Source organism: Micropterus dolomieu, linkage group LG09 (genome assembly GCF_021292245.1).
Source record: "Micropterus dolomieu isolate WLL.071019.BEF.003 ecotype Adirondacks linkage group LG09, ASM2129224v1, whole genome shotgun sequence".
NCBI lineage: Eukaryota > Metazoa > Chordata > Actinopteri > Centrarchiformes > Centrarchidae > Micropterus > Micropterus dolomieu.
The window spans coordinates 25,789,348-25,804,503 of record NC_060158.1 but is presented as its reverse complement, the minus strand read 5'-3'; the positions used below and the strand labels follow the sequence as shown (position 1 = coordinate 25,804,503).

General features: G+C 39.2%; 1 protein-coding gene across 1 annotated transcript in view; it reads right to left on the bottom strand.

The window, feature by feature from the left end:
- Positions 1 to 2,571: 2,571 nt before the first annotated feature.
- oprd1a (opioid receptor, delta 1a) overlaps positions 2,572 to 15,156 on the bottom strand; it is a 19,327-nt gene continuing 6,742 nt past the window's right edge. Inside the window, exons 2-3 of the mRNA XM_046058707.1 lie at positions 5,080 to 5,435; positions 2,572 to 3,098 (exon numbers count right to left, since the gene is read on the bottom strand). Coding sequence (XP_045914663.1) covers positions 2,572 to 3,098; positions 5,080 to 5,435 — 883 coding nt within the window. The remainder of the gene's footprint in view (positions 3,099 to 5,079; positions 5,436 to 15,156) is intronic.

Sequence of the window (15,156 nt, the reverse complement as noted above, 5' to 3'; positions counted from 1 at the left end):
AAAAATTACACAAGTAAACACTTTTGCAGAAACTAATTTGCAGTCCCCCGTGATAATAAAATGAAAATTAAGCACACACACACCAACGCACTTTTACTTTTCTAATACCCTGAATGCACACTGTTCATTACATTGTTTTATCATTTAGCTTTTGTTCATTTGTCAAAACATAATAACTTGCACACCCTTTTCATTCTGTTTTTGAAAATTAACTCTGTATATTACTTTGATTCTGCCCATATGTAAGTTGAATTTGCAAAAATAATGGTTGCTGAGAGATATCCTGCACACCCAACAGATGCAGCACTTGATGAAAACCAACCAGAGAGTGGTTATACACAGTACACTTTAAATCACCAGTCATTGTAAGAAAATACGTAGTAATGTATCACACTGCAAAAATGTCTCCTACTGCGCACAGAATAGTCAATGTTTATTGTCTCTGTAGATAACTCTACAGTCAACCCTGTAAACAGAGTAGCTTTTGATTGTTCTACCCTTACCTTATTTTCTTTTTTTCATTCATTTGAGCCTCATGAGTCAAAAGCATGGTGGTGAAATATTAAGATCCAAAAAGTGTTAAGAAAGCATACAGAATCACAGGCACACCTTGAAGTCACTTTGACAATGGCTGAAGCCAAATTTGTTCAAATGCAAAAGCTTTATATTATCTACAGATTCATATGTATTGACTTTTTTCCTTTCATTTTTCAAGTCAATTTCATTTATACAGCCCAATGTCACAAATATGCCTCAATATACAATATGTACATCAGACGACAACCTCTATCCTTACACCCTCATCTTTGTGGATTTATATTCAGTTTGGAGTTTTATGTGTCCCACATTTACCACATTCGTCACATTTCAACATTGATCAAAACTATAACATATTCTGGCATGTTTGCATGTCAACACAGTGTTTAGCCTTCAAAACATTTCCACATATTTCCAAATTCAATATTATTACCTCTGACATACCTCATCTGGTATGCACAGTGGAGTCATTAACATCACAGCATCTATTTATGGATGTCTCCAATCTGATTGGTGTCAAGATCTGTTGGAGTAAATAAATGACCCAGAAAGAATTACCATTCTGGTTAATGCTATTCATAAGATTTTTCCCCCAATAGATACATGATGTCATTTAAAATGCAGATCAATTTCCTTGAACCGGTTTGTTTGTTGACATCAGGACAGGCATCTTATCTACACTGTGATGAAGCTGCTCTCGGAGTTTCGGTGTGTTCCTCCACTTTACATTTGTTTTAATCAATGAACCAATAAGATGACTGAAGAGTTGTGGCTGCCAACAGCATTCTTCAATGGCAGGTTCATCATTCTTTAGTGATTCTGCTCACAGGCTCTCTACAGGGTTGACACCACCCATGAAAGTCAAATAAGTGAGCAGAAAAGACGTCCTTAGATATCCAACACTGCAAAAAGTGAGCTCTCAAAAACAAGGGAAAAAGCCTTAAAATGGGGAGAATATTAATTAAAATAAGCAAAATTATCTGCGAACAGAACAAGAATATTTAACTCTCTACTTAAGGCAAAAAAACTTGAAACGTGTGAAATTCTCTTACATAAAAGCTGCCTGGTAAGAAGAAATATCTTGTCAGACAAAAAACAAGTACATTTTGCCTTTAATTAAGATATTTAATCTTACTTAGATTTTAGTTTTTGCAGTGAAGATGCTATCATGGATTTTTTTCCATCTGAGCACAAAAAAATTAGGCTTCATTATGATTACATGTTCTTTATGACAGATACTTTCAAATCCATGGAACATTGAGACAGACACTTCTCTTCTAATGCGGTTGATGGCAGAGGCTAAAGGGAAAAAACAAAGAACAAATGTCTCTTTTTGCTTCCCTTCTTCTCGATGTAGAGTGGCTGATCTTGCTGCGCAACAAACTATGGCGTAATTCATTCGTCATGTGGTTCTGCTCTGTAAGTCTCATTTGTGTTGTGTTGATGTTAAATATACAGTAAAAAAGACTTCTCACTTATGTTGTTTTTCTCCCTCAAAATGCTCCTTCATCACAAAAATGTCATTTGTTACCTTGAATGTACAGGAAGGTGTTGCTTAGAACAAACTGAATTGAAGAGACCAGTGTTTCACACACTTTTGTTGCACACTTTTTTAACCCTGACAGTGTCAGTCTGTTTTATTACAATACACTCTGAATGGATGGTGTCTGCATTCTTTCCTTGATAACAGACACCTGCAGGTGTTTCTTTGTCCTTTTTGCATGATCAAAAAGTTTCATCCCATTTGCTGTCACTACCTTTGCAAGGTGTCAGATTTCACTTTGTTATCAGAACTTTAATAGAAAAGTAAGATCAGAGTGAAACTTTTTTCCATTATCTTTAGCTAGTCCTTTAAATGTCTAGAATGTCAGCCAAATTGGAGAAAATAAGTGGCATGACTCAATTCTTTGAGAGATAGCTTTTTCTTGCAAAGATCTCTTAAAATTCTGTTGTGGAGATCTGGGTGACCTCTGATTGTAGATCTTGCTGGATCCTCCTCGAGCGAGAGCTGTGGGGGACCCAGTCCATGCCTAGTCATGCCGGCTTCTTCCCCGCTTCTGTTGGAGCGCAGACGGACACCGGCTCCCTGGTGGTGTTGTGGCCTCTCAAACTGTGCTGCTCCACACGGGTCCGACAGGGAAGGCAGAAATCCCTGAAGCATCGCTTAAAGTTTTCATCCAAAAATGCGTAGAGGACAGGGTTGAGGCTGCTGTTGGTGTACCCTAAGGCGATGCACAGGTGCCAGCTGGCTATCACAAAGGGGTTCCTGCTGTCAATCTCCACCATGGTCTTCACAATGATGAAGATGTGGATGGGGGTCCAGCAGATGATGAAGGCCGCCACCACAACCAGGACCATGCGGGTGATGCGGCGCATGTTGCGGTCTTTCTCCTTGGAGCCTGAGAGCAGACGAACACTCCTCAGACGCAGGATCATCAGGCCATAACAGATGGTGATGACCATCACAGGAACCACAAAAGCAAAGATGAAGACGCAGATCTTTGTCACTGTGTCCCAGTACCAGTCAGGGTCAGGGAACTTCAGCATGCACATGATTTTACCTGGAAAGATGGCAGGTAGAATTACAAAGATTTTGTTAATGTAAGGTTATCAAGCAGGTGTAGACAGATGCTGCATACTATATATATATATACATGCTTAAAGTAGCAGATTTAAACAGCTCGTCTCAGGAGCCTGAAGCTTGTGAGCATGTTCAGCACATAATTTACTCCCTTTGCCACTATATCAATGTACTTAATCAATGTTTTTCCAGATCCAAATCTGATAGTTCATTAAAATTATATCTTACTGAATGGGCAGAAACAATCTTGTTCTCCCCCACTTTGTTTTCAGATTTTTTTAAATAGTTGAGATGCTGCAGAAAACAGCTCCATTTCCCAAGGGAACCAAAACGATTTTGATTTGTCACGTCCAGGCTCTCTGGCGCTCTCTGACTTCTCCAGGTTGTGCCATTAAACAACTTCTGAGTCTTGAATTACAGTAGGCAGCGCCAGGATGTTGTTTAGTGGTGCCATTCACAAGGAATTGCAGTCTGTCACGCCTCTCGTGTTTGAGTCCATATACAGTATTTGACCAGGGGGTTACTTTACGCTTAGCTAAAGAAAGGGCACACTAATTTCTGCATTGGCAAGTTTGTAATCCAGTGTAGTATTTTCCATTGTGAAACTCTTATCCTGTCCTTCAACCTCCTCTCTCTGAATACATTTGAACTGTTGAAGAGTCTTTGTCCGAGTCCTACTTTTGGGTCCAGAAAGATTAAGCAGCACAACAGAATGGTCTGGCCACCATCGACCCAGCAGACTCGGACCTTGATTCAGAGAGCCATCTCCAGCCAAGGAACAATCCTAGAACAATTCCTCCTGACCCTTCCTGACAACAACCAAGCTATGATAAATCAAATCGCTCAATTAACTATTCAAGTCATTAAGTCGCCTTATTAACTTACTGCTGCAGCTGAGCCCAGCCAGCTTGCCCTGCCGGTTCCACCTCCAGAGATTCCACATTCATTTATCTCCTACCAATTTAATCCCTCTGAGCAGGATACAGTTGGGTGAGTGCATTTACTGTGGTCAGCTTGGGCACTTCCTAGCTGCCTGTCGGGTCCGACCAAAAGACAATGCTCACCGGTAGCAGTGGGGGTACTGGTGAGCCAAACCGTTCCCTTGACTGCAGCTTCACCCAAAATGTGAATTCAAGCCAACCTGTGTTAGCTGCAGTTCACTTTGCCTTCAGGAGCAGAAATTATTTTTTTGAATAAGGAATTAGCCCCCCAGTCTGATCCCCACACGGCTAGTGCTTTCAATGGAAGATTTCTGGCTAAAGTTACTCATTGTACTATGCCTGTTACCCTGGTCCTGTCTGTCAACCATAGGTACAGTAATAAAGGCTAATTGCAGTATTTTGAAATCTGCACTACTGTCAAAAACAGATACACTCTGCCTTTAATCAAATCTGCTTTTCCAGTTGAAACCAGTCTCTGTGACTTGATCCCAAAGACATTGATGAATTGAACAATTGTAGGATAATCATTTAACATGCCATAAAACTTAACATAAAAGAGACATCTGAGATTTTGTAACTCAGAATGAGTTGGAAAAGTAGTACAGTTTCCCCAAAAAGAAACCTGAACTTCTAATAAAAATGAAATCTTTTTGGTTTCAATTGAGGGTTTTTGGGTCAAGCGGTCTAAATGTTTGTCGCTTTTCTGCTCACTCTGAGAAACCACAATGAATCATTCCGGGTCATGGGTCAGACTGGGCTCATAATCACCAGCCTATTCTTGCTTGTGAGCTATGAAGGTGTCGTGGACCATAAGCTTGGTCTAATAAATGCTAATTATGCAGATTAAAGCATGTTAAAGGTCTTTTCTACTGTGAGTTCGGTTATCTAGCACTTTGGCAAAGATTCAGTTGAATCGGCTCACCCAGTTGTTTAAGACAGTTAATGCTCCTACTAAACATGTAGACTTTAATGAATAATGAAAGATAAAACACTAGAAGAAAACAAAACCTAATAACTCACCATTATCTGCCACTTTGGTCACAGCCATGATCATTATGGGTACCCCAATCGCAGAGGACAGGACCCAGATGAGCACGTTGATCATCTTAGCCTTGGCCGCTGTCCGAAACTCCAGAGCCCTAACTGGGTGGCACACAGCAATGTAGCGGTCCACACTCATCATGGTAAGTGTAAGGATGCTGGTGAACATGTTGTAGTAGTCGATGGCAATAATGAGCTTGCACAGGACTTCCCCAAACGGCCAGGTGTTCATGAGGTATTTGGCGCTCTGGAAGGGCAGTGTGCTTGTGGCCAAGGCGTCAGCAAGAGCCAAATTGAAGATGTAGATGTTTGTGGCTGTCTTCATCTTGGTGTATCTAGTTGTGATCGCAGAGCAGAGAAAAAAGTGTTTGCAATAAGCAGTAGCAGTAATGAGAGCAACTGGGTATAGAAGTCTCTGTTATGGCATATGGGGATTTTACAGTGATATTCACTGTGTAGAGTGTTTTCAGGGCTTAGATCAAGGGTTAATTCTGTCATGTGCAGTGTAGAGCTGCAAATGTCTTATAATTATTTTTCACACCTTAGATTTCTTTTTTTCAAATGAGTCATTTAGGTGGTTACAATTGGCTTGTTGGCCTGTGATCAAGCAGTCTACTTGCACAGAAAGCACTACAGAGTTATGAAAAGAAAATAATATCGGATTGTGGTTAATATATATTTTATGTCCAGGTCTTTCAGCATGGGACTATGCATTTCTTATGCATTTGAAGAATAAAATAATGGTCAGCACTGTTTTATTTTGTATGATATTGGCTTATTGGGATAAGGAATTCTCCTCTCGGGCATAATGCTTCTTTTCAAAAGGATTCTCTCATCAGAAACCTTGCAAGATGTGTCCAAACTGTATATAAATCTCAGGCAATCTTTCATCCAAACACAATCCAGCTTTCATAGAGGAGGGCGAATTAGGAACCAGAAGAATGCAAAACTTAATTAAGATGCACTGTTATACATTACAATACATTATGCTGATATTATATGAAATTGGATGAATCTTTTCTTCTATTTCATATTTTTGAATGATAAATAATTGGTTAAATGAACAAGGATGGTAGATTGCATAATAGCCACTGTATCTGTCATTTTAATGGAAAAAAGAGAAAAAAATTAGAAATAATATTCATATTAGTGGTGCAATCATTTTTGCTTTGTTCCATTAGAACACACCCAAGCCTGATGCCTGTATTGATTTGTCATTTTTCACACAGGCAAAATAGACAATCATCTTGAGAGTCTTGAGGGGAGGGGGCAGCATGAAGATACTGGGGAAATGAAAATGCGTCCCTAGGTTGATGGATGAGGATCAAACACCGAAACACAAACAATGCAGCGCATGCCGTAATGAGCCTAAAAAACAGTCGCTGCAGAATACATTTGTTGAAGAGAGAAAAAAAGTCTCAAGGTGGGATCAAACACACAACGCTCAAGTTGCAAGTCCTGCACTTTACTGACCATAGCGGTTTATTATTTTAAGGTCTTTAAACACCACTGGAAACATTGTTATGGACCTTTAATAAACACATATATGAACATAATTCTTAGTTGAACACACACACGCACAAGCAGGCAGGGTAATTAGTCACAGGTGAGACACATGAGCAATCAAGGCAACCAGGAAACAATGTTTCAATGATTGCGAAATAAAACAGGAAGTAAGGCTAGTGACAATACACAAGGATGAGTATTCCAAAATACAGTAGAGAACAACAGAACCTAAAAGAGAACACAGGGGCACAGAATTATAGACACTACCACACACACTAGGAAGAGTCTAAACAGGAACATAATGCCGCTAAAACCCAAAATCCACGACAGTTTGTGACAGCAAGCGGGGGACAGGCTGCAGCATTAAACGGCAATGTGTGATCATCATGGTGCTAGCCACACAGCTTGAAGCATGTTACTAATCTCAATCAGCCAATGTGAGCCTGACTTCAATGCTCTGTTTGAACTAACACTATGCTTCATATGTTCTGCTCTTATGTAAATTGTCTAGTCAAGTGAAGTCCTTCAGTTGGTGAGCTAGCATGTTAGCTTGCTAGGGTGCACTCTTGCTCACTAGTGCACTAGATAATAATGAAGTCAGTGAGCAAGTTAGCTTCAAGAACAGCCTATAAATGTAACAACAAGCTCTGCTGTGCGCTCTCAGCTCTCAGCCGTTCAGATGACACTTTTGGGAGTTCACCCATTCATGATATATTAGTGACTGAACTCTGTGGGCTGATATAATAAATCAGTTTGATGTGAACGTGGGCTTCAGCTGAATCAGGGATTGTAATTACTGTGACAGCTGTCAATGAGTCCCATCAGTTGTTCCATTATTCACTGTAAGCTCTAACTGATGACATCACCACTAGTGTCTGTGTCTCCTCTGTTCAGCTGGAGGAGAATTTGGTTTAAATTTTCAAATTTAAAATAAGTTGTACAATATAGAAATAACATATGTAGGTTGTATTAACTGTGAAGAAAAGTCCTTTTGATAGCTGGAAAAGTACAAGTGTTACATAATTAATGGCTGCATTCTGTTCAGCTGTGCCACATCCCTGGAGTTGCTATTGTGCATGCTGTATCAATGACATGACTTAATGGGACCCTTATAAGAAACTAAAGCCCCATTCGGACTGGATTTATTTCTCTAGGGGAGATGGGATGATTTTAATCACATCGGGATCGACGTCCTGAGATGTTTTTGCTAACACCATCATAAGGGCCTACTTGGGAACAGAAAAAATCACCAGGAGAGCATGACTCCATAAAAGTTACCAGTGTTCTCTTTTGCTTAGCCAATATTTGTTTACATTTTTGCAAGTTAGTGCCATTAAAATTGTGCCAGATTAGCTATTTGCTGTTCCATTTTGCAATGTCCCTGGATGGATGGATGGATGGATGGATCTACAGACAGCTAATTACTTTGATACACACATACTTTGATGAACACTCAAAAATGTGATGATTTTTCTGAATTCAAGTTCTGAATTTTCTGTGATTTCCATGCAGATTTGTGCATCTCTTCCTGATACACACTAGAGATAATGATATACCTGGGAAGTGTAAGTCACACTGGATGATGAAGTGTGTTTCATGCCTGTGTAACATCTGAGTTATGACTCCCAAGAAGGAGTATAATTTTTGACTAAAATTGACCTCACACAGTGTCTTTTCCTGACGTCCGATGCCTGTATTAGGTTCCACTTACAGCAAAGGAGACCAGTGAGCTTTTTATGGTTACGTAGGGGCTGTTTGTAATGTGAGCGCAATATTTTTAACACAGCGAACCCTTGGAAAACATATAAAAAACACCTCTCGCACAGAGCAGAGATAGTCGTCTTTGATGTAAAATGGCATCAGTGGCGTTTTTGGAGCTGGATCACAGATTTCTTTGAAGAATATTTATCTATTATAGTCTTACACAGTTAACAAACACAGCTCTCTGTTTATTTTGCGTTGCAATCTGTTTGAAGCATTTGATTAACACCTAAAGCCTAGCTTTTGACAAGGGGTGAGGATTATGTAACAGCGTCACTTTAATAATTGAACTTTGATTCCAAAGAAATCGCTTTTCCCTCTCCCTAATCCAAGCTGACAACACAGGCCCGCACACAGTTTATCATGCTTTGTGACACGCGCTCTCATGGGTGAGTGGGCCTTCATGTTGTACCACCCACTCTGGTATATTGTATATACCGTATGTATAATACATCTGTAGCCTTTTACTGTAGGATCCCTTTGTACAAGTACAGTAAATCAGGGGTAAAATAATTGAGAAAGGAAAAGGGTTGTGTAGTTTTCTTGGCCCGAAGATATTAAGTTACATCCACATCGGCACGCAGGAGCTTAGTTGAATACCAAAGAACTGATAGTGTGGCATTAAGCAGGCAGAAGTGGCTACATGGGAGACTCTTTTATGCTTTTAATGCAGGAGTGTGGGCCGCAAAGTGTGCCTCCTCTCAGCAGCTGACAAGTGCATGACAAGACTTTAATTTCACACCAAGTTGTGACAGGTGGTTATGTGTAAAAACATAGAAACTGTGAGCTGAAAAAGCCTTTCCATTTCCATGTTTTGCTGTTGCAATCACATAGTAGGTCCTGGGGTTATTTTATGTTATGGAGTTTTATCGTTCAGCGTATAATTCAGATAGAGAGGAAAGCTTTTAAATACCCATTCTCCTTTTTGAAAGCTTGGAGAATCAATTATGTGTCAAGAAATGTAACACCCTTTTTCATGTTATAATGAAGCCAGTTTTTCTTTGGCACAGTCGCAGTCTGTGATGGATTTTGCACACTTTTTTTTTTCTTCATCTTTTCCCCTGTTTAACGCAACACATCCCATTTCCTCATGCTTATAGGCCACTGTATGATGAGATGGGGATATCATATCATGGGAAATGTCCAGGGGAATGATTGGTTTAGGGCAGGGGTCGGCAAATAAGTCTGGCATCAGGCCAAATGTTTTTCAAGCCGTTATATGGCGAGCCAGCACAGAGTCAAACTAACCTATGGGTAATAGCTGAAACCAAGAATGACCTGCACAGAGTAATTATGATTCTGAAGTGGTATCATTAATTGTAATATTGCAAAGTGAGCTCTCAGAGCTGATCGTATGCACCTGTGGTAATTAGGTGAAATACCCACAAGATCTTTTAAGAGGTCGCAAACAATGGCACTTCAAAACTATTCAGTGGGCAGATAATTCTTTGTTTTCCACATACAGTTACTTCTCAGTGAATGTCACATCTGTCTCAAAGAAATTTCCAAATAAAAAACAGTATATGGTACATCAGATTTTTCTTTTTCTTTACTTTCCACTAACATACATGCAAAACAAGCTAATGTTTTAATTTACAGTTAACGATCATTTGTTTAGATCACCACTCTATTTCCATTTAACATAGAAAAATGATAAATTAAGAATGTGATTTTATAAGTATATTTAGTCTGATCAATTTTATACAACAAAATTATTCAATACACCAGCAACTGTTTAACAAATTGAAATTCATCTTTCATCCATGAAAACATCGAAATTAAAAGAATATAAATGTAAAAGTTATTTTGAATTACTTGAAATGATGTGTTGTGACAGTAATTATAATGATTTAACCTGTGGATAAGAACCTAGTGTCCTAAATCTGTTTCGGAAAACAGAATTAGTGAAAACTCTGAGTGTGTTAGCCAGAGATGAGGGAAACTCTGGGTTTTCTGTTTCAGAGACCGAAATCAGATAAACTCTAGATCAGTAACTCCAGAAACTGATGCTGTGAAGCAAACCCTCCCCGGTTAAATATTGGTTCATTACCTAAACATGATCTTCAACATGACTGCTTTTATAATCAACTTGTCACCGAAATGGACAGACAGCGATCTTTGGACATTGCGATTCATCATCAGATTAAAATCTATAGGCTGCACTGTCCTTTTGACACTGTGGAGATTAAAGCAGCCATCAGGTTATTAACCATTGCAACACTTACTGTGGGCTACAACTGCAGTAATCACTGTTTAAATCAAACTTATCTGTAGGTCTATTTATAGATCAGCTGTAACTGATCAATAAACAACCAACGGTCAAATGTTTATTTTTAAAGTATTTATGCTGGAGATGATGTAGTACTGAGTGAGGATGACTGTGGTGCAGCTAAAACAAATTAAAGTAGCCTATTTTATGAGATTTTGAATGTGTTTTGACAGCAATTCATTAAATACAAAATAAGTCAGTTTGTACCTATAGACAGATTTTCCACTGCAAAAGAAAATAATTAATAGCCTACTGGGTCAGACATAGAATTTACAAATTGCAAAATTATGTCTGATCTGTTTAATCCATATTTTCATCTTCAGTTATTGCCACTTTGGTTACGGCTGAGTAAATATAGCCTTCCTATATAAAATTGAATGCAATGGGCTGTCAAAGAATTCCAGCACTTTATCATTCATTAGGGAAATTCCAGTCTGGTAAATGATGAATGAGCTGGACTGAATAAAATTAATTGATAAGGATAAGCTCAGGGATAAGCTTAGAGTTTGTTAAGCTACTTTCTGAAACAGGGCCCTGGTGTCGTGGTAAATAAAGCAAAGCAGTATGTTGGAGCAGGTGCGCCACATCTGGATCAGCTCCTCTGGCACCTTAAAGACAAAAATGGTACACAGTTAGTGACACAGCACACACAAGCAGTTTCTTCCCAACAGCCTCAGCCTGCCTCAGCATGATGACATCTCTGGCATGTAACAGTAATTAGTATAGCAATGTGCAAGACACTGTTATTATATATATTTGCTGCTGGAAACTGTCAATAAAAAAAATATCATAAAAAAATTATATGCATGTCTATTTTAAACACAGCTTCTTTATTTTAGCAATAACTGCACCATTAATAAGAGTACTACTCCCAATGACTTTTAAACATCATTTAATGCTCATTTTTAAACTTCCATATTGCATATTTAGCTCTTATATTATATATTCTATTTATTGTTTAACTGGTACTACTTGACTTATCTTTTCAATCGAGAATTTAATCCACCATTGGGTTGGCACAAAAGTAATCATGTTTTAGCCTACTACACAATAAAAAAACAAGTGCTTCAATCTAAGCAGGGGCCGTCAAATTTTAAAAGTACATGCAACTGTAAAGCCTAGACAAACTTCGAAGCGGCTGTCACACACCTAATTTGTTTTGCATCATCATCGCCCTAATTACAGCCCAGCTACTGATGTGCTGATTTATGCATGCCTGCCTAGAATTGCATGCACCTCGGTGAAGATAACGCTCATATATGCTGAGAAAAAGGTTGATGCAAATTTTGGCAGGTAGCCTACAACATCTGTTCTGCCGGCCGAGAATTATGCATCCAGCTCTTAAGGTCCTTTTCAGACACTTTGCTGTGCACACTGATGAAATGCAGTTATCACAACTTCTATAAGTGTACAAAAATATTGATGAATTTATTGGCTAAATTGGCTAAAATATATACTTCTAATCATTTATCACCACTGATGAACCCCGCCAAGAAAATGATATCGTTTTTAAACAGTACTCGGAGGTGCAGGCGATGCTTGGCGGACAGGCAGACCTCTGAACAACAGTCCACCACTGGTGTTGTGCAACTAGTGCACCGAGCGCAGCTCCCCAAAAATACCTCCACCGTTCAGTCCAGCTGCAGCCACGTACTGTGTAATGCTATCGACATGTCTTCTCTCTCCCTGAACACAGTCACTCATTACAGTAATAAATCTAACATTAACGTTACATTGTCCACAACAAGGTAGAGCATCACTTTCCAACTTCACACGTGACCTCTTTTGAGCCTTTTGCTCCAAAGTATTGTCACCCTTAAATTAACTTCTCTAATAGGTTTTGACTTATGTGCATGACTCTTTAAAAACTGGTCAGCATACCCTCCCGTTCAGTTAGCTTAGTTAGCTTAACGAGCTAAGCTAACATGCTATTTATGCCGACAACAATACCTGCCAATTATTGCTAACACATAAATTAAATACTACAATTTCACTCACCGAAACAGCTGGAGCAGTGGCTTCTTGGGCACTCTGTTGTACAATTAACATCAGAGCACGGCATAATATTCCTCCGGTCAGCTGGGCTCGCTCCAGCTCCAGCGACGTGCTCAGAGGATGACGAGTTGGGAGCCAAAAATCTCGATCAGTTTGTCTGGGGGCGTGGCTTGTGATTGACAGTTTCAGCAGGAAGTAACAAAAATTACATGCGGTGAACGATGAATAACAGCAGGGTGACAATTTATTACTTTAGATTGCAATTCACCTTAAATTCAACCACTCTGTATTTCAGTTGACATGCATTTTCATCACCTCCATTTTATTATTTACTTTTTGTTACTTTAACCCTTGAGGCTACCTGCTTTAAATGATGAATGCCAATTATTGGTTGTGAATGATGATTGATAAATAAAAATGGTTATGTTTTCATTCTGTCACTACTGTTTTAATGAAATTGACTTAAAATTAATCAAATCACATCTGTTTTCATCACCTCCTCTTTTATCAATTAATATTTGTTATTTCCACCCCTCATAAAAATGTTTGGTCTCTCAAAGCAAACTATTTGGTACATTAGGAAGAGGCAAAAAGTCATTGACAAACTCAGAAGTAGCAAATGACCACAGAGACTACTACGTTGGATGACTGAACAATACATTTATTTGTAAAAAATAAATGTTGTTCTTATATTTTCCCTTGGCGATCAATAAATTATTTCTGATTCTAATTTCTGACTTCTCCACATCAATGTTCACTCTGGCCAAGAGATGTAGCTTCTCCCAAATTTTCTCTAGGTCACTGAAGGTACGTTGTCATGGAGAGAGAGGGGCGATAGACATTTGTTTGGGACACGCATTTCCAAGGCTGGTGATGATGCAGGACTTAACTGCCAACCAGCTTTGCAGGAATTGAGAGAAAGCCATCTGGTAAAACTTAATCTCGTTACAGAACCCTGTGTTGTAAAATGATGACAGATCTACCTTGTAGCTTGTGCATGCTGCAGGACGTCTCTGAACTCACAAAAACATCCGTCTGTCAGGAGAAAGGTAGAGGTGTTTCATCTGTCTACAACACCCGGACTACATTTTCCACAGCCTTTGGTGTTAGCACATCCTTCACCATGGATTTTTTTGGCAACCTTTGGCAGTCCTGCATCCTTTTCTGGGTGAGCAGCTGTGCATAGTCATTACTGTTCTGGCTCAGGTTGTGCTTCATGTTGTGGTTAACCTGAGTCATCTCTGGAGCACATACCTGAAAGGGATGAATCATTAAATCGATTTAACTCATTAATACAAACAAAGAGGAAAAATTGTTGTCCTTTTTTTTTTGGTTAAATGATTTATTTATCATAGGCTATTTTATCACACCCTTTTTGTTCCGGCTAGCTAGACAGTATCGTAAAAAAAGAATTCTCTTGCAGCATATTATAGTTTGTTGTCATAAAGGATGGGGTAGCCTAGCCTTTGGCAAATTAATGTCCACCAGTGCCCAATTGGTTAGTATCATCTTACAGCACGATATCTTCTCTTATGTAGGCTTTATACAGTGAATCTAATTTTAACCTTCAGTTTAACATCTTTCAGGAAGGATGTGGTAGCCTAGCCTGTGGAAGATTCATTTTCACCAAGTGGGTTATTGATTAGATGTCTCTCTGACACATACACTCATGCACACAGAGAGGGGAGTGTCTTTTGTTTACATCAGAGAACTGTCAACTTGTATCTGGAATAACGGCTAACTATCACATGATGACTCTAAACACTGTACCACTGTATAAAAACAGTACACACATTAGCCAACAACAACTTACCTATACAACTCTCGCGAAGTTTGGGGTATCATGAATTGAGCGATTCCACTCTGTGTCCTCTGGCTGACGTGGCTGAATGTTGCTTCAGGTCGGTCAGTCCACAATGGGAACAATTAGTCTCTCTGTAACCAGGGCAATGATGACGATGAGGGACAAAAACCTTGCCCTGTCATTCTAGGTGTCATTCTCTTCCACAAATTCTGATTTAAACCTCTCTGCTATGTCACATGAAACTCTTTTGGTTTAATTCATTCTCATGTCATTCCAAGCATGTGAAAACATCCTGGACTTGTGTTTTAGGTGACATTTTTTTAGATGTGTGTAGTTGAATGTGTCCCTTTTTAAAATGTCAGATAAAACAAAACAGTAAAGTCTTTATTAGCGTCAGCTTGCTAGCTAATTTTTGTTGTGTCAGCTAACTTAAAGGACTAATGCTCAGAGTATTCAGCCAAAGGTGTTTACAGTTAAACTAGCTAGCTACACAGTCCTCTCATTTGCTCCAGTGATGTTTACACACACACACACACACACACACACACACACACAAGTAAATCCTGGACCAATCACTGCTGAACACACTATAGAGGCATCTTTCTGTCCAGGCCCACGGGGATCAGGCCTCTGAAAGACAGATACAAACAACAGTCAAATACAAAGTTCCCCCCATAGAGAAAAAGAAACATCCATTCTACACTTCCCAACTGATCCCCTC